This window comes from Pipistrellus hanaki (genome assembly GCF_964339955.1).
Source record: "Pipistrellus hanaki genome assembly, chromosome: 6".
Lineage (NCBI taxonomy): Eukaryota > Metazoa > Chordata > Mammalia > Chiroptera > Vespertilionidae > Pipistrellus > Pipistrellus hanaki.
The window spans coordinates 84,310,987-84,334,395 of NC_140508.1; the positions used below are offsets into that span (position 1 = coordinate 84,310,987).

The 23,409-nt window shown below is 48.9% G+C and overlaps 1 protein-coding gene across 18 annotated transcripts in view; it reads right to left on the reverse strand.

The window, feature by feature from the left end:
* Window positions 1–23,409, reverse strand: part of PTPRT (protein tyrosine phosphatase receptor type T) — an 856,519-nt gene that overhangs the window by 501,728 nt on the left and 331,382 nt on the right. For all 18 annotated transcript variants that reach the window (XM_084887522.1, XM_084887521.1, XM_084887516.1 and 15 more), the window contains one exon: window positions 8,924–9,098. In XM_084887522.1, the coding sequence (XP_084743648.1) occupies window positions 8,924–9,098 (175 nt within the window). The remainder of the gene's footprint in view (window positions 1–8,923; window positions 9,099–23,409) is intronic.

Sequence of the window (23,409 nt, forward strand, 5' to 3'; positions counted from 1 at the left end):
AATGGAGAAAGTGAGGCCCAGAGAAATGGTCATCCATATCTAATTAGGAGCAGAATGGAGGCTGCCTCCCCTCTAAGCTAAACGCCCCCCTGAGCACTGCCTCTGCTTTCCTGGATCAGTGAGGCAGCACGTGTCCATCCCGGACAGCGGACATGCAGTGAGTTTACAAACAGCAAAATGTGGCCTGTCCGGCATGGCGCAGTCAGTGGTTGAGCATTAGCCTATGAACCAGGAGGTCATGGTTCAACTCCCGGTCAGGGCACAGGCTCCTGGGATGTGAAGGGGGCAGCCAATCAATGAGTCTCTCTCATCACTGATGTTTCTATCTCTCTCTTTCTCACTCTCTCTCTCCCTTCCTCTCTGAAATCAAGAAAAATGTGTTTTTTAAATAAACAGCACAACGTGAACATAATGAACCCATTGTTTACATCTGAATCCACTGTACTACCCACCTCTCAGTTGCTGACTTTTTAAATTTTTTTTTATTTTTGGCATCTGCCTCCTGCTTATTGCTCTAGCTTTTATTCATAAATGTGTTGCCATGATTTCTTCAGGAGGATCCTATCCAAACAAAGGGTGGTACTTGTTTTGGAAATGCAAAATGCTTTTCCTCTGCTCTCTCTCCCCACCCCCAGTTGGTGAAGTGACTTCAGCTGAAGAGGTGGTGTGTTGGGGAGTCTGGGCATAAGGACAGACCCAGGACAGCTGGGCTGACCCGGACAGTTCACCTGCACATCTGCCTCATGCATCAGGTCCTCCAGGGACCAGAGCCAAGACCAGCCCCTATTCTGCCCTCCCATTCTCTCACTCCCATAGTTCCTGGGCTTCCTGGCCACAGCCAAAGCCATCCCAACCCCTTTTCTTCCCATAAACACACACTCTCTGCCCTCCCATGTTATTCTGGAATTTGTAGGTTCAATTAATAATGGTTAGGAAGAGATATTTTATCTAAAAAAAAAAAAAAAAAAAAAAAAAGGATAATTTTCCAGATTTCGGGCTGTACTGAAATTGGAGTGCTGAGCCCGGTATTAGTGGGAGAGGGAAAAAGTATCTTCTCATCTCCTTTGAAGTAGGTTAGAAAGTTTTCTAGCCTGGAGAGCTTGCTAATGACTTCTCTTGATCCAACTTGTATTAATTAGTATAAAGCTAGCTGCTGTAACTCACCCCAAGGCATAGTAGCTTAACAGAAGAATAGTTGATGATTGTTTAAATAACAGACCCGCTTCACAGGCAATTTTTCTCCACAAAGAGACTCAGGAACGCAGGATTGGTATTTTGACTCTGTCACCTTCTGGAGCTGTCTACATCATCCAACCCAAGAGGGAGAGGAGCGTGTGGAGGATGACTCCCTACTTTTTAACCACTTTGGCTCTGAAAAGACCTCAGGACTTCCACTCCCCTCCCTTTAAGGAACAAATCACATGGTCCTACTGAGGACAAAGCCAGCCTGGAAATGCAGTCCCTGGTTAGGCAGCTTCCTCTGCATCCTAACTCCGCAGAGTGGAAGGGGAGGCTCATGTGTTTGGTAGACACGGAGCAGCTTTACTGGCTGGGAGTTAGCAGGAGCACCACAGTCCCAGCACTGCATGCTCCTTTTCCCGGGTCTCTGTGGGTGGGGAGAGAACAGAGGCAGGAGGCCCAGAACCACTAGTCAGCATAAACCAGAGTCAAATGCCCATTTTCCAGACAGAGACTGGGCCTCAGAGAAGCTGAATGCCTTCTTCACAGCCACATACCTCGCTCTACCTTATTCCTCCCACACCCCATGCCCCACCTGGCAACAAGCCCACAGGATTACAGGTGAACACCAGAGCTTCAGAAGCACAGACACCTCCCTCCCATGGGAGGGGCTCTGGGTCAGGGATTCTCGACCTCACTCCGCCCAGTGAATGGCCTTTGGTGCGGGAAAACCCTCTTGATGGAGCCTGCCCTGTGCATCAGAGGGAGGTCAGCAGCGTCTTTGGCCTCCACTCTCTGGGATGCTGGTACCTCTTTCCCATCTGTGACCACTCAGAGGGCCTCCAGGCATTACCAAACGTCCCCTTTGGGACAAGGTCACCCTCAGTGAAGGACCAGGGGGGAGGCAGAGGCTGTCACATTTCAGAGGGAACTGGGCTTCAGTTGGGGGGCAGAGGGCGTGACCGGGAGCATCCTTCGGAATCTGGGGCCCACGGTTTCACAGAGTCTGACTGAGCCTGAAACTTAGGTCTTCAGAAGCAATAGTCTGTGTGCATCTGCTACAAAATAGAACATTATGGAAAATTCGAATTAAGAGAGCCAGAAAGGAGTATCAATCACAGGACCTCGGGCAGTGAGGCCCTAAGGAGGCTGGGTAACCAGGTCTCAGCATCCCCCGCAGGTCCGGGGAGCACGCGGGGATGAAACAGAATCCGGGTGGAACATCCAGGGCAGCGTCTGGCGTGCAATAAACGGCCCACAGTGTTAGCTACCTCCAGCCCTCACGGCTCATTCCATACCCCGGATAATTCCTCCATTTGAACACAGGAGGGTAATGTTCCAAGCGAATGAGAATTTAATGCGATTGCTGTTTGATTTAATTTCCAAACGCGTTAAGAGTGTGAATGCAACACATCAGCTTGCCGCTGATGAAGGAGTCAAAATAATTCAAGGAAACCAATAGTCGTCGGGTTTTATTTATCCACATGTACGCTGTTTCAAAAATAAGCTGGTCTTTGTGCCCACATAGAATACAAGATACATATGTATCTCCTGGTTCTCCCTTCCCCAACACACACATACATATTCTAATTAAGTTTCCCACCTTCCTCCCATCTGTCCTTTATCTCTTCCCATGGAAAGCTAACGGTGACATCATCCAGGAGTCAGGAGTCAGGGACTAAGACTGGCAGCTGCACATGAGGGGCTGAGAGACTGGTGCAGACCAGCACCAACTCATGGGCAGCCCCTTGTTCTCAGAGGATGGACCTACCCATGGCCCCCATCCTGAGTCTAGAGCTCCATTTTATAATGAGGGAGCCATGAAATGACGCTCTCAGTTCCCATAGCTAAGATGGGGAATAACCAGGGTTTGAACCCAAGACCTCTGAGTTGTGATCTAAGTGGGCCTGTGAATGGCAGCCGTGGTTAAAAAACAATGGATGTCGCCCATGAATAAAAGTCATGACTGATGAGAGATAAAAAACCAGATCCTGGTCATCAGAAAATTTTTCTACGGAGAATGAAGCTCGCAGAGCAGAGGAAGACAGTGAGGTTTCCCTGAAACAGTATCTGCCAGGAAAGCCAAGGTCAGGCGTGGAGGGGGAGGAGGAGGTGGGCTATGTCGGACATGAAAAGGTGTTAAACGTCTAGATGTGAGCAGGTTCACTCCAGGGGGCGGGACTCGGGGGGAACAGAGAGGGCTGACCCCAAGGCCAGCTTTCCCTGACAGGCATTAAAGCAAGCCCAGCTGTTTTCAGTCCTCCATCCGCATGGCAACGTGGCCAACTGGAGAAGAGCACGGGGAAGGCAGTCAGCTGAGACCCCAACACTGCAACCAGAGCCGGACAAATAAGGCCAGAGGAGGGACGCAGGGGGTTACAAAGCTTCCAGCTTCCATAAGCAGGACAAAAATAAGGAAGAAAAAATACACGAAGGAAACGACAGAGAGGTGCCCATGAAGGAGATGCAACGTGTGTAAAGGAGTGCAAGCAGCAATGAGAAGCTTAGAGGCAGGAAGACAGGAAGAGGAGTCAAAGATGCTACTGCCGCCGTGACGTATGACCTTGAGACCCCTCCATTGGATAAACTAAAGCAAACGTTTCAGTCCCTTTGATAAGCCAGCTACCATCCCAGGTGTTATGGGCCCAACAGTGTCTGCCTGTGAGAGTCCATGGAAGACACAGACCTAAATGGCAACGGCAGGCTGTGGTAAAAGAGGAAGAAGACCACAGCACAACACAGCACCTGAGTGGAGTTACAAGAGGCAGGGAGGGGAGCTGCCTCAGCTAAAGGTGGGAGACTCTCTGAGAAGCTAATGTCTGAGCAGAGATCAGTGAACAAAACACTCCCCAACTGTATCCGCTCTTCCACCCTCTGTTTCTCCTCAGCTCATACCCAATGACAGGGCCTCCCATGTTGTTTTGTAATAAATATAAGAAAGAGCAGGATCTGAGGCACAAGCAAGTCTGGGTTTAAATCCTAGCTCTGCCCCATTCCAGCTCTGTGATTCTGGGAAAGTTACCTAACCTGTCTGAGTCACCCCTCTTTCCTTTGTACAAGGGAGGGACTAACAGCACATATACCACAGCGTGGCTGATGGGATTAGTAAGGTAGTGTAGCAGGTGCCAGACACAAACCAGAGGGCCATGCCTTACAGCAGTTTCCCAAACTTCTCTCAAGATGAGAATCACCTGGTGGAGTTGTTAAAATACAGATTCCTGAACCCCAACTAAGAAGTGCTAAACTAGAATTTTTGGGAACATATAGGTAAAATTGTATACTAAACTTAGAGCACTAGTTAAGTATATAATGATGCGCTTATCACACTACCCGACACAAAGCTGGGCTCAACAAACTGTTACACAACTGGACACAGGAACACGTCAGCTACTCCAGTCATGACATCTCTAACCCAGAGGCTGGGAACTCAAATGCCTGAAGCAATCAGACTGGTGATGTGAGCAAAACAGGCTGAGCGTGGGCCCCGGAACGGAGCGGCTACACATATCCACTGGTGTGGGCTCCAAGTGGCCACACCTGAGACTATTTCAAGAGGGATTTAAATATTGGAACTATATTTTTTAATTTTTTTTAAATTAAAAGCAAGACAGTGCAACATAAATAAAGCACTTCTGAAAGTGATTTTGACCAATATGCTGCATGTGATGACATCAATCCCATTTCAGAGGAGAAGAGGAGAGAGACCTGAAGACAACTGAATTTAAATCTCTACAGTACAGCTCATCATTCCCTTAAGCAGGCCAAGGACACATGAACAACCTACTCGGGCACCACCCCTTATTATGACAGTAAAATATGGTTATGGACAGGGACAGCTGTAACTGCATGCATGTCCACTTTGCACCAGGATCTTTTCATGTAATGTCTTCCTCTCCTAAGGACCCAAATAAATATATTCATCCCCATTGAACAGATGAGGAAATTGAGGCCAAGAGTGAATACATGATCTGAGGCCAGGACTGAGACTGGAAGTGTGGTTCCATCCAAATCCCTCCGCCTGAAACTACCCAGCTGCCCAGGCAGGAAGTCGCATCATTACTTAAATCAGAACACCTGACTCAGCAGCAGTGTTAGATTTCTTCTGGGCACTAATCTGCATACTGATAGCAGGGCTCCGGGCCCATGGACGGCTGTTAAATGGAGCTGGAGCCAGATTTAAAAATCACTGCCCATGACACATTGTTTTTACATGGAGGAATTTTCATCAGGACCATGTCTGCATCGCTTGATGGAAGAGAACTACAGCCTTGGGATAACTTAAGATGCCTTGACATCAAAGAGAGTTGGAGACCCAGGAATGAGAAGAGAATCAGCACATTTGTGAACACTGGTCTGAAACAGGCAGGTCAAGGGGCCGGATTGTCAATTGAGCGAAACCTCAATTACAAAGCAATCTAATATATACCCCGATACGTTATCACAATGCAATAAGCAGCCCTTCAGAATTAAGTAATTCCAATTTGCTTTCATTTCGATCTGTGTGTCGCGCTGAGCATTTGATATCCCCTGCACTCAAATGAGGCAGCGTCTTCTGAAGCACCGATGCTCAATCCCAGGACAGCACGTTAGCTGTGAGCAAGGCAGCCCAGAGCATGGCTGTGTGCGAAGCGACAGAGACGCAGGCTGGACCTCACGGCTTGGCCCAGGGCAAGACCCCGCTGTGAATGCCATCTGAGTGGCCAGATCCTGCCACCCCCGGCACAGTGACTACCCAACCCTGAGTTCTGACTGAATGATGCCAAGGGGAGTGGGGACCACATGGTCAGAGGCAGACTCAGGCAGAAACAGCCGCTTTCCTTTGTCCCCGATTTCTGGCTTAATGATGGTGGAGGCGGGAGCAGGCTAGGGCGTCCGACAGAGTGTGGACTCCATGACCCAAATGCTCCCAAGCACACAGTGGGCCCACTTTATACTTTCTCTCGCCCTTTTATTGCTCAGCACACTGTGTGAGGAGAGAGCTCTGGGCCCACTTTGCAGCGGCAGCCTTAAATGACTGCGTCAAGGCCACGTGGATAGCAATCAGCACCTGGGTCAGGTGGCCAGCTTCTACCTTCCCCCTAACTGCATGTAGAAAGGAAGAAAACATACGCAGGTGGAAATGAGAACTAACAAAGTGATATTCCTAGAGGAGTCCATCAAGGTGCAATCGAAAGGGACTCGGCTACAGGGAGCACCTACCTGTCATGTCCATCGGAAGCAGACTGGGAAGGAGGCCACCCAGCACCTTAAAACAGAGCAGAGGGGGACGCAGGGGAGGGGTTCAGAGCGGCAGTGGCTGCTAGATCTGGTTCACAGGCGTGGCCAGCACAGGGCTCCCTGCACGCTGAGCTCTGGCCCGGCCGCATAGCCAGCCGAGGATCGGTCACTGTCCCCTCCACCCCGGCCACCCCTCCAAATCAAGGCAATGGTGGTTCACCATGGGACTCCCTTCCTGTCCCAAAGCTCTCTGCACTTGGCCTAACAGACCTCCTCCCCCACAACCGGGCTCCATCCGCCGGATGTGAAAGTGCAGAGCGCTGCACCAGCTCGCTGTCCTTCCCTCCCTCTCAGGACCAGCACTGCCCGGTGCGTGGAAAGTGCGGATGGAGAGTGTGAGACAGCACAGCCCGCCGTCCTGCGGGCTTTCATTCCAGCGTGGAGACCACAGCACAAAAGGCATAATGAGCTCCGGAGGGTCCAGCGTGGGGAATTACATATTCACTGAGCGCCTGAAAGGCCTGCAAAGGCCACTTGTCATGCAAATCAATCCATTGGCACCAGAAAAGCCAAAGATAGGAGCCTAATGCAATCAAAACGATGGTTTCTTTTCTATGGCAATGGCACTCGATATAAACGATTTTAAAGATTTTTTTCTCCTCTCGGTTGTTTTGTTCATGACTGCCTAATTTGTTGATCTTCGGCCTAAGTGTGCACGGCATTACGGCGATGAAATGAATTTCTGCTGAGGCCAATAATCCATTCACTCATCCATCATTCAACACATGTTTTGAGGGCGAGCCTGAGGAAAGGAAGGATTGTGCAGGTCCACACAGGCAAACACTCGATTTCACATGGATGTGGTGCTGTGCTCAGCACTGGGCCAGGCTCTCCTCTCCGCTAAGCTCCGGGAACTCACTGTGAACCAGGAACCCCCTTTCCCAGAGCTTACACCCTGAAGGATGAGACGGGAAATTACCAGGAGACAAAGGAAAATCACAATTTTGAAGTGGGATGTGGCTATGTAGAAAAAAAGACAGGGCGGTGTAAGAATGCAATCACCAGAAGGGGGGCCAGGGAAGTGGGGAGTCAGCCGCGGGAAGGAATACACACAGAGTCAGGACAGCCCGGGAGAGAATCCCAGGCTGCAAACCCCAGGCTGGCCCAGGCCAGGCCCCAGTGCCAGGGGGCAGCAGAGGGAAGGGTTTCACACCAGCCAAGGAAGCGCACCCAGGAGCCTCCTGGGGTGAGGGGTGGCCATGTTTTTACCTTCACACACACCAGGTTCCGTTCCACAGCAAACGTGAGGAGAACAGCTTCATTATTTCAACCACTAAATTATGCCATATTAAAATTTTAATCGGTGAACATAACGCCGGGAAATGAGTGCATTCATATGCCGCTGTTGCCAGTGTAACCTGTCAAACCATTTTTTGCAGGAGCAATATTGCAAAACAAAGAAAATCCATAGCAATGCTCATATTCTTTGGCCCACCAAGTCTACCCCCAGGGAGTTTATCCAAGGGAACAATCCTCTTCCACAGAACAAAAATGTTCTCGTCTGAGGAGCGCTGTTGAGGAGGTAATTGTCGCACGCACAGAGCAAAGATGCAAAAACAAAAGCACCTGGAATTACCTAAAGGCGTACAAACAGATTTGAAAATACTAGGTCCGTGGTCAGCAAAACTGCGGCTCTCGAGCCACATGCGGCTCTTGGGCCCCTTGAGTGTGGCTCTACCACAAAATGCCACGGCCTGGGCGAGTCTATGTTGAAGAAGTGGCGTTAGAAGAAGTTTAAGTTTAAAAAATGTGGCTCTCAAGAGAAAGTTCAATCGTGGTACTGTTGATATTGGGCTCTGCTGACTCATGAGTTTGCCGACCACTGTCCTAGGTGATTCACTGGGTGAAACAGTGTACAGCCATTACGCGTTATGACAGATCACACAGCCTTCCGAGAACAAGCGGGACGCCCAGCTCCTCGGAAAGCAGGAAGGGAGGCCATGTGCACACTCCAATGGAGGTTATCAGCGCTACTTCCAGCTGAATGAGAGAACTGAAAAGAATTAAATCAAGGCCAGCAGGACCAGGGATTACTTATTTCAATACTGTCATTATATCATGTTTTCAATATTAAAAAAATAAAAGTCCCTCAGAAATGATTACATTCTCTGGACGCATCAACAAAACGCCACCCAAACACAAGGATGCGGATTTTTCTAACTGGAAGGACAACATGAAGCCGAATTCCGAGATGTCTTCTACGTTCTATATGCCCCAGTCCTGAGCATACAGATCCTACAAGTAAGACCCAACTCTGAATCACAGTGCAGTATGGCATGGCTTTACACAGTCTCTCTTTTTTTTTTTTCGGGGGGCGGGCGGGGGGGGTTGGAAGTTGTGTCTATCGCTCCTGAAGGAGGAGGAGAAGCAGCAGGTGCACAAAGGCCCCTGACTCCCTCCTTTGCGGGGGTTTTAGCCAGGAAACCCTCCTGCACGCCAAGGCGGGGAGGCAGGCCGCGGGACTCACCTTTGACGATGAGCTCGGCGTAGTTGGACACGCCGGAGCCGCCGTCCGAGCGGATCACGCAGCGGTACTTGCTCACGCTGCGCTGGGCCGTGTCCGCCACGCTGACCGTGGCCGAGAAGCGCCGGTGGTTGACCACGCGGGTGACCATGAGGGCCGTGTCCCTGCCGTTCCATTGCTGCGGGACAGAGGGAGGGAGAGGAGAAGGCACATCAGCAGGTGCTCCCAGGGCACCTGGGGCCCGGAGGCCCCGCCCAGCCCTCGCCCTGGCAGGCGGTGGGTGGGGGCGGGCGTGGCTTTCCACAATGAGGAGTCTCCATGGCTGGCTGGTTCAGGAGTCCACACTGTTTACTGCTGGGCTGATTCAAGGGGACAGATGCCAGAGGGCCCAGGCCGCTTCTAAACGCCTGGCGCCTTGCTCAGCTTGCACTTGGGATTGGCGCCTAGCCCCTTCACCCTCCTCCCGTTTTCCTCCCCCTCTTAATCAGGATCCACACAGTTTCCCCAAAGACAGACACCGATTTGTAAACACCCAACCCGTGAAGGGATCCAAAACAGCCTGGCCCCCAGGCCCACCCTGGAGTCCTGGCGTCCTGGTGCCCGGAACACAGGCTCTGAGTCCCACCCACCAGGACCAGCCTGTGCCCGGGGTGGAGGATGGGTGGGGGTTTTCAGCACCTCCCCTCCGTGGCACAGGCTCTGTCCTCTGCCTGGGATCTGTGTCCCCAGGGATACCCCCTCTCCCTGAACACCAGGTCCGGCTCATCGCGGTCTCGGGTAAGTTCCAGGCTGTCACACCTCCCCTGGGAGCCGGTCACTGTGTGCGGCACAGACTCCCCACCGTGTCCTGGAAACCTTTCGACAAGACAGAGTCAAGGTGACTGCACACGCGTGTTTTGTCTTGAGCCTCCTGAATCTTAGGGGTGACATTCTGAGTCTGAGTGAGATCCTTTTAAAGCAGCAGGCTATAAAAGCTGGTAAGACACAGGCAGGAGGATGCAGTGTGAGTATCTATCCTGGATCTCCTTTTTAATCCTCACAGGCTTGCTTGAGTGTCTGTTATTGCTGCTCTTAGAACTCGCACAGTGGGGTTAACCAAATATGTAGAGCAAATGAGTCCCTCGCCCAGGGTTCCCAACTTCCGGCAGACTGTTTTTTGCACCGCGGCCTTCTCCTCACAGCTGCCTTCATGTAAATATTTTCCCCCAAAGCCAAACTGCGTGTTTTAAGTGTCTGGTTGGAGTTAGGAAAGCCTTGTGATGGATCAGTGTCCCCCTGTCCCCAAGTCTTCATCATTTTCTGCGCAGAGAAGACAGGTCCACCACATGGATGGCCCACTCCCATCCGTGTCATCTTCCCTCGCCCCCACGGGGAGGTGTCAGGACTGGGACCCAGAGAGGGGAGAGCCACCTGCAATGGGTGGGACCAGGGGATGGAGGTGGGACCCCGGGGAGGGCAGTGAGCTGGATGCCACGGACGAGACAGGCTGATTGCAGGTGACCGTGACTTACTTCTTTGGCATTCTCAGGGCTTTGTGCCTCAAACGTGTATTGTTTTTATACTTGAAAAGAATAAAAGAACTGGTGTTTGTGAACAGCCACGGCAGTATCTGAGGTAGTCACAAGCCCCTCCCACACTAGACACTGAGCAACAAGACGATTAACCTGTTAACCGAGCGGGACCTATAAATACGTCAAACATAAACATTGTGTAGGACATATGAATACATCCTTGAAATATATGTTGCGCCCTGAGAGGGACGATATATATTTTTTGTAAATTTTATAATTTTTTAATTCGATGTTTCCATTTTTTTGTTGGTATTCTTTTCTATTTGTTGTAATTTTGTATTTTCCTTTGTGCTTTATATATAAATAAACGAAAAAAATATATATTTCATTTATTTTAATTAAGTATAAATAAAAAATAATAATAAGAAGAAATTACGTCCTCCGGGCGTGAAGTACTGACACATCCTAGTGAAAGAGAACAGGTTGCCTAATTAAAAAGGGAACTCCCTGGTTAACAGGTTAAGAAACAACAACAGGAGGAAATGGGAGGGCAGGGAAGCTCCTGGGGGCTGCACCGGCCCACCACCCGCCTGGGGGCACAAGCAGAATCAGACAATGGAGAACCGCCCTGGCTTCCACCACAGCTCCCTTCCCAAAAACAGTGCCCAGGAAGTGGAGGAAGCTCGGGAAAATCGAAGGGATGTGCCCAGATTTGAGGAAGAGTTTGCCACATGCAGCGGAGGGCTGGGAAGAGATGGAGTTGCCTAAAAGCCCATTTTTCCCGTCGCCGGGCAAGGCCCTGCCAGGCCGCCTTTGGGGATACGGAGGAGTGAGCGATGGGTGATGGGTGGGGCTCCGCTGACCTGACTCACTCTAACAGCCTGGACACCGTTTTCTTTCCTGTGTGAGCTCATGGGGACTCTGCACTAGCACGGGCTGTGTGCCATGCCTTCTATCAATGCCTCCCGAAGCCCCTGGGTGGGCGCTCACTGTCTGTGTCCATGAGGAAGCAGAGCTCAGAGAAGTGAGCTGTTTGCACAGCTGGGAAGTGGCCCCGCTGGGAGCTGAATGCAGGGCCTGGGCTTCAGAGCCCATCCTGAAACACCCCGTGTGGCTCTGATGTGGGGTCACTACTCCCCCATCACTCACCCCCAGACCCCTCATTCCCAAATGTGGGAGAGTGTGAGCAACAGGGGTGTGGGTGTGACCAGGATCCACCGATTTTGCTGTCAATTCCTTAGCGGAGGGCCAAAAAAAAAAAATTTTTTTTTAATAAATAAATAATAAAATAAAAGGCCAATGACACGGGTGGAGGGAGGGATGCTGTGTAGGAGGTGGAAGGCAAAAAAGCAAACATGCCCCAACCAGACAGCTTGGAGACACCCGAAGTTTCCTCAGGCTTTTCCATCCGGGCTTTGAACAGCTCAGAAAGTCAGAGGATAAAAAAGGAGAGAACAAGAGTGATATTGACACACGGGCTCTGAGATACATGAGCTACAACGAGGTGAGTGGCAAAGGAAATGTATCAAAAAAAAGAAAAGAAACCTTGAGAAGCTCAGGGGAGAATTACAGGAAACAAACAATGTCAACTGCAGAGTTCCAAGGGCAGTGGAAGTGGGTGGGCCGCAGGACCAACACCACAGAGAAACAGTAGCCTGAGGCCAGGATTGAAAAACAGAACCCAGGAGCCGGAGACACACTGATGAAGAAAGCAGAGACCAGGCAGCTAGCCTGTCCTAGGGAAGGGAGCCCAGTGAAAGGAGCACAAACCACATCCCAAGAGATCTTGGTCACTTTCCAGTACTAAAATAAGACCTATGTCTTTAGCCTCAAATGGCCATCCACTTGATAAAATTAATGAAAACCATAATAACTGAGGTACATGTGCATAAGAATATGGACTAGTGAGGATAAGTATATAAAACCCCAGATTAAAAAAAAAAAATAGTGTGCCAAAATAAATACATACACCAATCTGGTATAAAACTCCTTGCCTACGCTGAAACCGGTTTGGCTCAGTGGATAGAGCATCGGCCTGCGAACTGAAAGGTCCCGGGTTCGATTCCGGTCAAGGGCATGTATCTAGGTTGCGGGCACATTCCCCAAGTAGTGGATGTGCAAAAGGCAGCTGATAGAAGATTCTCTCTCATCGATGTTTCTAACTCTCTATCCCTTTCGCTTCCTCTCTGTAAAAAAATCAATAAAATATATACTTTTAAAAACTCCTCGCCTGCAATTGTTTCCAAACCTAAGGCCTCCCCGCCTGATCATGAGGTCCCTCAGGGGTCACAGGGCGTCTCGGGAGAGGACAGTTATTTAGACAGTGTAAGAGGACAGGGGTGGAGCTAGGGAAAGACAGGACGGGATCATCCAACATGCAATCCAATGTTCAACTTGTGCAAACGTGGGCAGGCAATGTATTTCACCGAGCTTCAGTTTCCTCGTATACACAGCGGGTTTGGTCCCGGTGTCTACCTGACAGAGTAATGATGGTGAGTAAAGAATAAGTGAGAGCACCTGAGGCATCTTCTGGCATTAGTGGAGCTCTCCAGATGAACGTTAGCCACGCAAAGTGGGGTTGGCAGGAAAATGGCCCCCTCTCCCCCCCCAGAGGTGTCCCTATCCAACTTGTGACTATGTCACCCCCATGGCGGAAGGGACTGGGATTGAAGACCTTGAGGTTCTCCAGGAGGGTCCAGCACTGTCACGGGGGACCTTGTGAGTGAGACATGGAGTCAGAGGGGACAGAGACAGAAAAGAAGACGTGGTGACAAACAGAGAGAGAGACGGGATTGATGGCTTTGAGGCAGAGGAAGGAGCCAGGAGCCAAGGGACTCGGGCAGCTTGCAGAAGATAGGGAAGGAACACAGCCCAGCCAGCACCTTGCTTTTAGCCCAGTTGTCCTCCATAACTGTAAGTTAATACATTTGTGTTGCTTTTAAGCCACTAAGTTTGTTACATCAGCAATAAGAAGCTAATGCAGCCGAAACCGGTTTGGCTCAGTGGATAGAGAGTCAGCCTGCAGACTGAAGAGTCCCAGGTTCGATTCCGGTCAAGGGCATGTACCTTGGTTGCGGGCACATCCCCAGTGGGGGGTTTGCAGGAGGCAGCTGATCGATGTTTCTCTCTCATCTATGTTTCTAACTCTCTCTCCCTCTCCCCTCCTCTTTGTGAAAAATCAATAAAGTATATTTAAAAAAAAAAAAAAAAAAAAAAACAAAAAACTAATGCTAAGAGCAAAGGGCTGGTTAAGTACAAAACATTCATTTTTCACATGTAGTTTAAGTTGTGTTTTGATGTCTCCTCCGGTATTATTTACTTTTCTTCTTAATGATGTCACACCCAGCCGGATCAGAGAGGATTAAACACATCCCCTGGCGATTCACATGTTTCTGTCTGGCTCCTGAACCACTGGCCTTTCTCCCGCGGAAGGTTAGGAAATTGCAGGTTGTCTTGTAAAACCTCTAGAAAGCAGGCCTTTTGGTAATCACACTTGTCACATTGGGAGCAGGCAGCAGCAGGACAGGGCCGAGCAGGAGGGCCCAGAGCCACGAGAGGAAGCAGCGCTGCGATGGACCATGGGCAAGGAGAACTGAAGGGCAGGTTCAGAGAGAGGAGCCCAGACGGAAGGTCAAGGCAGATGAGCGGTAACTCGGGAATCCAGAAACAGAGGTCAGGAGGCATTCTGGAAGATCAGCAATGGTGAGAGGTCCAGAGGCCAGCATGCTGTGGCCACCTGGAGGCAGGATTTAAGTAGAGTGAATGTGTAAGGAGCACAGGTCCCAGCCTCTGTCTCAGCCCCAGACAGAGAAACTGCAAGGGGAGAGCGCAAGGGGTAGGGTTATTAAGCAGGAAAGAACTCAGAACCCAGGCCCACAGGCAATGAGCAGGTTTGTGTGGACACAGGAGGGGAGAGCAGGGGCTGCCGGGAGCTGAAATAGGACCACAGCCAAGAGACAAGGTGGTGGCAAACCTTGCCAAACAAGACATCAGTGCCATGGAAATGCACAGGATGCTAGGAAAGAAGGGAAGTCCGAGTCCTGGGAAAAGCCAGAGAGAAGTATGTCATGGGTGATGGAGAAGGAAGATTCTGTCTTAGGCCCGTGTCACCATTCTGGTTTGCTGGAAATTTTCTTCTGGATACCGGAATTTTTTTTTCAGACGTAAGTACATCTTTGCTCTGAAATTTCAGGACTGGGTTCCTTTTCTCTGTGGCAAAGTCTTTCAGCCTAGGTCTGTTGTTCTAAATCGGAACAATCTTCTAGCCCCTCTGAGTCTAGGAGCCAACTGAGCAAATGTCCCAGTGGCTCAGCTCAGGCTCCCCGTGCAGGCCTGCGGCATGGTGACTTACTGGGGCTCCCGGGAGAGGGGGTGCAGGAGAGGGCGAGGCCAGGAGCTCAGCGAGGGTGTGGTCCACACTGGAGTCCGGAGCGCAGAGCAAACCACAGGGCTGATCCCATGTTGAAGCACGAAAACAGCGTTTGAGCCCCATGGGAGTCAGGCCTGGGCCCTGGCCTTTCAAGTCGGAAGAGGAAAAGTTTGCATTTGCCCCAGTCTCTGGGGGGAGTGGGAGCTGTGAGCCTTGAGCAGCCAGCTAGCACAGTGCCCAGGGTTGGGGGCACTAAATCATAAAGAATACTATCACACCTGGCCAGTGCGGCTCAGTGTTTGGGTGCTGACCTATGAAACAGGAGGTCATGGTTTGATTCCCAGTCAGGGCACATGCCCAGTTGCGGGCTCAATCCCATCATGAGGCATACAATGATTCTTTCTCATTGATATCTCTCTCTCTCTCTCTCTCTCTCTCTCTCTCTCTCTCTCTCTCTCTCTCTCTCTCTTCCTCTCTGAAATCAATAAAATATATATATTTTTAAAAACTTAAAAGAAAAACCACTGGTAGCATCCCTTTTACCCAACACCCCTCTCTCTGCCTCCCCCTACAGGACATTTACAGGGGTGTCCTGAAATCCCATGAGACACTGCCTTACTGGCCTGCTCTGAAATCTATGTCTATAAAAACTGGGGCGGGGCTGACTCCACAGAACACTGACAGGGTCAGGAGCTCAGCACCCCTGACATAACCCGTGTCTTCCTCTGAGAAGGCTCCCTGTGTCCCACGCACAGCATCCCATGACTGGGATTGATAAGTGTATTAACTTAATGAAGTTTGAGCACTTATTTAGTACATGTCGAATTTACCAGGAAGCTCGGTCTGTGCTTGGCACCGCGTTAGCTGGCTCACATGATAGAATTCAGCTGATGCTTTTAAAATCCCCGGGCACGTGCTTTGCAAAGGGCGGCTGGCTCCTGGGCCAGCAGCATGCGCATCACCTGGGAACTTGTTAGAAATGGAAATTTTTAAGAGAATTCCTGGGCTGACATCCACTCGCAGATGTTGCTTATTAGGCTCAGTAGTCTGAGGTTTGTTTTCCCCTCTCCTTATTCTATTATGAATCACACTGAAAATGTACTCATTATTTAACAAAACAGAAAACGAGAGAGTGTAGCGGGTGGAAAGTATAATTTGTGCCCAGAGGAATTTACAGGCTGGGCGAAGATTCCAACAAAACAGCATAAGGGGTAAGACATAAAGCCGAGTATGGAAATGCCAAACTTCCTGGAGGAACACAAGGCTGGCACGGGAAGGGCAATGTTCTCAGGAAGATGCGGTCCCCAGGCTCCTGCACTGGCACCCTGGACGTGCTGACATGCCGATTCCCAGGTACCACCCCTGACCTGATAAATCAGGAACTCAAGGGTTGTGGCCCCGTTTCTGTTTTAACAGTTGCTGTTGGTGATCCTGATGCATGATAAAGCATGAGACAAGTCCTCTCAATACGCCTGTTTCACAAATGCAGAAACTGAGGCAGACAGGTCGAGCAAAGATGATCCATTTCCTTTGCCCAAAGGCTCTGTTTGCCTGGCTATGTGCCCATGGGGCTGAAACTGCCCAGAGGGTGAACCTTTTTCCAACTCCCCCCTCCAGGGGGCTCACAATTGAAAAAAGGAACTTTATAGTTGAATCAGCGGCCCTGCTCGCTCTTTTTCTTTCTCCTCTTGCATCTGTCTGTCTCTTTGAAAATTACTTGAATTCCACCTTCCCATAGTTTGTTGTGTTTTGAGTGGAATAAATTGTCTTGGTCTCAAAGCAACACACTCTTTGCAAGAGCAGGGATCAGCTGAAACCGGTTTGGCTCAATGGATAGAGCATCAGCCTGCGAACTGAAAGGTCCCAGGTTCGATTCCGGTCAAGGGCATGTACATTGGTTGCAGGCACATCCCCAATGGGAGGTGTGCAAGAGGCAGCTGATCGATGATTCTCTCTCATGAATGTTTCTAACTCTCTCTCCTTCTCCCTTCCTCTCTGTAAAAAAAAAAAAAAAAAAAAAAAAATCAATAAAATATATTTAACAACAACAACAAAAATGCAGGGATTGCAAAGATCCACCCCCACGTGAATACGCCTGCCCTTAGCACACGTGCTTCCTCCCACGCCCAGGCCGGACCTCTCTCATCTTCAAGACCCTCCTGGAGAGGCAAACAAGAGATGCACCTGATGCCAGGGAGAGTCCGGTGTGTTCGTGGGACTTAATTAGCGATCAAGGTCTCTTATAATAGCCTCGCTGGTTTGCAGTTCCCGTCCTCTCTGCTCTTGTGTGTCACAACCTTACTCCTTCACAAAGAGATAAGACAGAGCCGGCGAAAATGGCTGTCATTATTTCCGAGTGCATGCGGGCTTGTAATTGACTTACAATCAGCAGAAGGAAAGCATCTGGGTCTTGAATAAGAGGGAACTGTGTGCAACAGAACATTATGCCTGTTTTACAGGCACTGTTCTAATGCAGGTCCTTCCTGGGAGCCTTCCATGATTTAAAAAGAAAAAAGTAACCCCAGCCTGGTTTGCTAAGTAGTTAGACTGCCAGCCTATGGACTGAAGGGTCCTGTGTTCAATTCCAGTTAAGGGCACATACCTCCGTTGCAGGCTCGATCCCCAGCCCTGGTCAGGGCCAGTGCAGGAAACAACCAATAGATGTGTCTTTCTCACATAGATGTTTCTCTCTCTCTCTCCCCCTCCCTTCCACTCTGTCTAAAAATCAATGGAAAAACTATCTTCAGGTGAGGACTAAAAAAGAAAAGGGAAAGTAAAATAAGGCCCCGCATTTGCAGCTGAAAGTTGTTCTGATTGTTCAGAAATCTCCTGGCTAGATAATATTTAGGCAAAATCCCCACAATTCGTTCGTAATGAATATTCTTTTTACTCCTAGTCATCCTATTTCAATGGCGTGACATTTAGGAACTTGCTAGAGCCTGGCATTTTGATTCTCTTAAGACCATATCCGTACCTCTTTGATAACCTCTGGAGAATTGCTTTTGATGATTCTTTATTAAAAGTTAAGAGAAACCTAAGTGGACATAAATCATTTCTGATTACTAGCCGTGCCGAAGCGCTCCCCAGGGCCCACTGCACGTGTGGCTGGCTGCTCCCTGAGGGTTCGTTTCTGAGTTCACAGTTCCTGCGGAGTCAGGAGGGTCCTGGCATCAGCCCCCCCACCCCCCACCCCCCACCCCGGGAGCTGAGCCACAGCCCTGAGCCAAGAGGACGAGCAGGTGCAAAGGGCCTGCCCACATGCCATCTCCCCACGTGGCACAATCTCTCTCTGCCCCAGGAGACTCACATCTCCTGCCAGCATCTATGAAACTCACAGCCTAACTCATAAGCTTGCAAATAAGGTAAACCTCAGGCCCCTTCACAGTTGTTGAAAGATGACATCACTGAATCAAGAGGGCAGGAAGAGCCAGACAGATTGGTTCAGTGGATTGAGTGCAGTCCTATGCACCAAGAGGTTGCTGGTTCAATTTCTGGTCAGGATACATGCCTGGGTACTAGGCTGGGCATATAGGATGCAAATGATTGATGTTTCTCTCTCATTGATGTTTCCATCTCCCTCTTCCTTTCTCAATCTCCAAAATCAATAAAAACATTTTTTATCAAAAAAAATTTTAATTAGCTGAAACCCATTTGGCTCAGTGGTAGAGCATCGGTCTGCAGACTGAAAGGTCCCAGGTTCGATTCCAGTCAAGGGCATGTACATTGGTTGCGGGCACATCCCCGGTAGGGGGTGTGCAAGAGGCAGCTGGTCAATGTTTCTCTCTCATCGACGTTTTTAGCTCTCTATCTCTCTCCCTTCCTCTCTGTACAAAATCAATAAAATATATTTAAAAAAAATAAAATAAAATAAAATAAAAATTTTAATTAAAAAGAGGATAGGAAGACTTTCAAGCGGGGAGCATCATCAAACACTAAAAGAATCAAATATAAGGATGGATAATAATAACAATAAAATCATCAGCACCCTTGGCTTTAGCAACGAAGAAAACAGTGCTCTTCGCGAGGGCCGCTCTGGGAAGAGGTGGGCGCTGAAGGAAGCCCCGCGGCAAGTGCGGACATCACACTTCACAGATGTGGCTGAGAAAGGAGGAGAGAAGCAAGAAGGCAACTCGAGGGGAGTAACTTGAAAAATATTCCCAGGGTATTTTTATTGCATTGACTATGTAGATTAGAGAAACTCAACCCTATTTAAGTATCTAGTACAGTGCAAATGAGAGGCAGGGAAGGATGTGCTAAACAGATGACTTATTTTAATGGAAAGCCATCTGTATGGGAAGAAAGGCTGGGGTGGTGACACAGGTGGCAGGCCCAGGTGGTGGGCAGGGAAGGGTGAGCCCAGGACTTAGGAATAGGACACACACCAACACTCCCATGCTGCCTCCACCAGGCACGACCTGGGGGACACTGACCTGTGCCTCTCACCTACCTCCTGAGGCTCAGCACCCTCATCTAGACAACGAATTAGAAATGACATCTACATGAATTATGGGTCATGAGAATTAAATACATCATATGTGTGACCACGCAATACACATCAGCCAGAGTGAGTATTATCATTAATTCATCATTATTGTTTAGCGATGGTGTGACCACTAGGTTTTCAGCAGAAGTCCCACCATGCCTGGAACACCGGGTACAGGTGCAGGAGGAGGAGCTGCTTCCAGAACACTCAGGGCCCTGGGAGCCAGAGCTAGCCCTGCAGGGAGCGAGAAAACAGGTTTTCTGGGAGACAGGGCCGCAGCGAGGATGAATGTGTCCTCTTATCTCCTCGGCCTGCTGTAGCTCACGGGGCAGGATCCTTTTCCTGCCAGGCTAGGGTGTGTGAGCACCCTGCTCAATGCCTGCGATGTGTCTAAACACGCAGGCAGCTCTCGCTGAGATCTGTGCAGAACATTGGGACACATGTCCTTATTTCTGGGACTCTTCAACGTTATTTGTTGTAAAAACCCTGGTGGAGCAAGTCCTTTGTAGGGGTGCCTGGAAATGAGTCCTGCAGTGGGGCTGATAGGGTCTCCTCTGGAACCTCTGAGAAGTGTGAGCAAGGCCCCTCTGGGCCACGGTCTTCATGAAATATTTCTCAATCCCCTCATTAATGAAGAGTAACTGAGGGGCCCAGCTGGTGTGGCTCAGTGGTTAAGCATAGACCTATGAACCAGGAGATCACAGTCAAGGCACATGCCTGGGTTGCAGGCTCAATCCCCAGTAGAGGGTGTGCAGGAAGCAGCTGATCAATGATTCTGTCTCATGACTGATTTTTCAATTTCTTTCCCACTCCTCTCTCTGAAATCAATAAAAACATGGTGTGTGAGTTTTTATAAAAGAGAGTAGCTGACGGTGGTGACGAGGGTGTGGGAGAAACCCAAGGGCATTTTACCTGTAGCCTCCGGTAGCTGTGCTACCCCCACTGAGGAATAAACCACCCTGCTAAGGCTTCCTGCCATCCTTAGATATTCTTGACCATTTTTCTCGTTTTAATCACATTTTTTTCTATTTATATTAGTTACCTACACTCAGTTTAGTATATTTAGATAAAATAGAAAAGAATAGAGATAGAAATAAAAAGCATACAGTAGAGTAGTTCCCCCACATCCGAGGGGGATGAGTTCCAACACCTCAAATGGATACTTCAAACCCTGTATACTAGGGGTGTCGAACTCAATCAGAGAAGGGGCCAAAATCTAAAATCCAGCCTAAATCGCGGGCCGAATGGTTTACTGAACAGTCATAAACTGACAATGTCATAAACTGACAATGTCATAAACTGACAGCGGAGTGCAGTGATGACAGCGCGGTGCGGGCCACATTGCAAGGCCTGGCGGGCTGGATTTGGCCCGCGGGCCTTGTGTTTGACACATGTGCTGTATACACTACGTTTTTCCACAGATACATATCTTTTCACTGTCAGGAAGCACTCTATGGCTTCTCTCTGGCATATTCAAATTGTCACATCCCTGCTCTGGTGCTTTGGGGTCCATATCAAGTTAAGTGTTATTAAGCACAGGCACTGTGACTCTGTGCCAGCCAAGCTCATAAGCAAGGTGGCTACTGAGTGACTAACAGGTGGGGTAGCGGACAGAGCGTGGACATGATGGACAAAGGGATGTTTCATAGCCTGCATTGGACAGAGCAGGAACGCTCGCAATCTCATCACACTACTCAGAAAGGCATACAAATTAAAATGAATGATTGTCTGTTTCTGGAATTTTCCATTTAATATTTTAGGACCACTGTTGACCATCATTGACTGAAACTATGCATATAGGAGGGTCTGCTGTATGTTTGTTTGCTCATAAAAATGAATACCTTGAACACATAAATGGTTTTTTAAGAACGTGATCTTTTCACCTAGATACATATGGTGGCAATGTCATTAGAGAGAGTTCTATGACTGGAATTTAATGACACCATTCCAGCATCTACTTAATCAGTCCCTTGTGCTGGACACGCGGGTTGTTTCCCGCTTTTCATCCTGTTGAACACACGGGCAGGTAATCTTCCTGTCTCTGGTTATTGGCCTGAGTAAACTCCCATAAGTACAATCACTTGCTGGGAGGATATGCACATGGAAGGCTTTGGGTATCCACTGCCAACTTATCTTCTAGAAAACGTGCCCATGTGCGTTCCTGAGCTACACTGCTCCTCCTGGCGGTCCAGGTACGCCTACTTTAGCCTGCATAGTATTCTTCACTCTGTAAAGGTAAGGTGACCAGATTTTAACATTGGTAAAGCGGGACACCATTGACGGGGGATGGGAGAAGGGGGTTTTGATTAAAAATTTGGTCTATATGGAGCAACAAAAATTTTCATAGAATGCAAAAATAGTATTGTAATATATATTTTTTAAATTTCAACATAAGTACAATTTACAAATAAAAAATTATGTATAGTATTATTTTATTCTTTGGCATATTTCTCATTTGAGTGAATTTTTTTAGTAGATTGCTGTTGTTTAAAAGGTCATGAAATTTTTCACAAGAATTTGTTAAATTATATTTCACACATAAAATGGCTTTCAAAGTCTCAACACTTAATTGTAATGTAAGTCAGTGTCACTTTCAAGGCAGGTGCTAGACTTTTTGCCACCACTATAAAATATAAATAATAAAATATAAATAAATCTGCTAAATTCAAGAAAATTTATGTATTTATGAAATAAATAAATAAATTACTTACCTAAATTATCTGAATAGCTGATTTGTAACGAAATCACTTTTTAACTACCTTACTAGCACGCAGTACAATGTGTATTGTCTGAGAGACAGTTTACAAATGTTTTTGTCCTTGCGAACTTTGATAAGCAGTTCTCGATAACCAGTTCCCAACAATTATTTGTTATTATTAAAGTTTAACATGATAAAATTAACAAAAATAATATAAAACTCATATTCTGGCTAAATAGCCACATGGCCGCTGAAAACCGTATATTCTCTTCCTGTTCTCCAGCCATTCCCTAGCTTGTCATGCATTCTTTCCAAAAACTGGGACTTTTTTAAAATGCAGCAGGACGCGGGACAAATTGTTAAAAATCAGGACTGTCCCGCCAAAAGTGGGACGTCTGGTCACCTTATGTAAAGGGCCCCAAAGCTTAGACTAGACGGTCTACTGAGAATGCATTCTGTTTCTGTGCTTGAAAAAATGCTTGAAAACGTGCAAGTTTGGGTTCTTCAGACGAAAGTATCCCACAAGAAAGAAGCAGGTTATGAATGAGGCCACCGAACGCGCACCATTCACTGTGCGTGTTCTTCTCCTCGGGAGGAGTCAGCGCAGAACGAGACGGGCTGTGGATAACTTGTCCTGGGCCTTTATCCGCCTCCTCCCTGCAGGACTAGAGCTGTGCCAGGCACACGTGCCCGGTGCTGTCCGTGGATCCGTAGGCAGGTCTCACACTGTAGCCCCGTGAAAGCCAGAACCCGCCGATGGGGTCTCCTAAGAGCATCCTGAGTTTCCAGGAGAATGGGAAGCAGGGGACGGGTTGCTCTTCCGTTTTAACTTCTTCATTTATCACCCGAGCCCGTTTAGGGATGAGCTGGCTACAGAGCCCCGCTCTGTGGAAAGGAAGCCAAGCGTTCCGTACAGCACGGGGGATAGGATTTATCCCAAACTGTGAGCCCGCCCACCGACAGCTCCCCAACCCCCGCCAGAGAGAAGGGCCACGGACATGCTATTCTGGAAGCAAAGTGTCTTCATTCCCCTGACTTAGCACTGGCGGATAAAGAGGTCTCTGCCTCTGCTGACTCAGAGACTCTCGGCTCATCTCGGGAAGGACGGCAGGAAATAGGCTTGCTGGAAGGTAGGCCTGCGGTGGGTGTCTGGTGGGGACTCTTGGTCACGATGTGTCTATTTCGATTCCTTTGGAGCTTCTCGGGCTCAGTAGCCCCAGCGCTGTTTAAATGGAACAGAACTCGGGCGAGTCTGTAGGCTGCACCTCTAGGTGCTGGAGCAAATCCACGGGAAAGCTGCGTGAGAAAGCGGCCACTGCCTCAGCCCGGGGCCGGTCCAGGCTGCGGCTGCCTCTGGGGCAGCAGGTGTAGAAAGATGTGAATCTATTTCCAACGACGCTGTTGGATATAACTCTGGACTTAACTAGC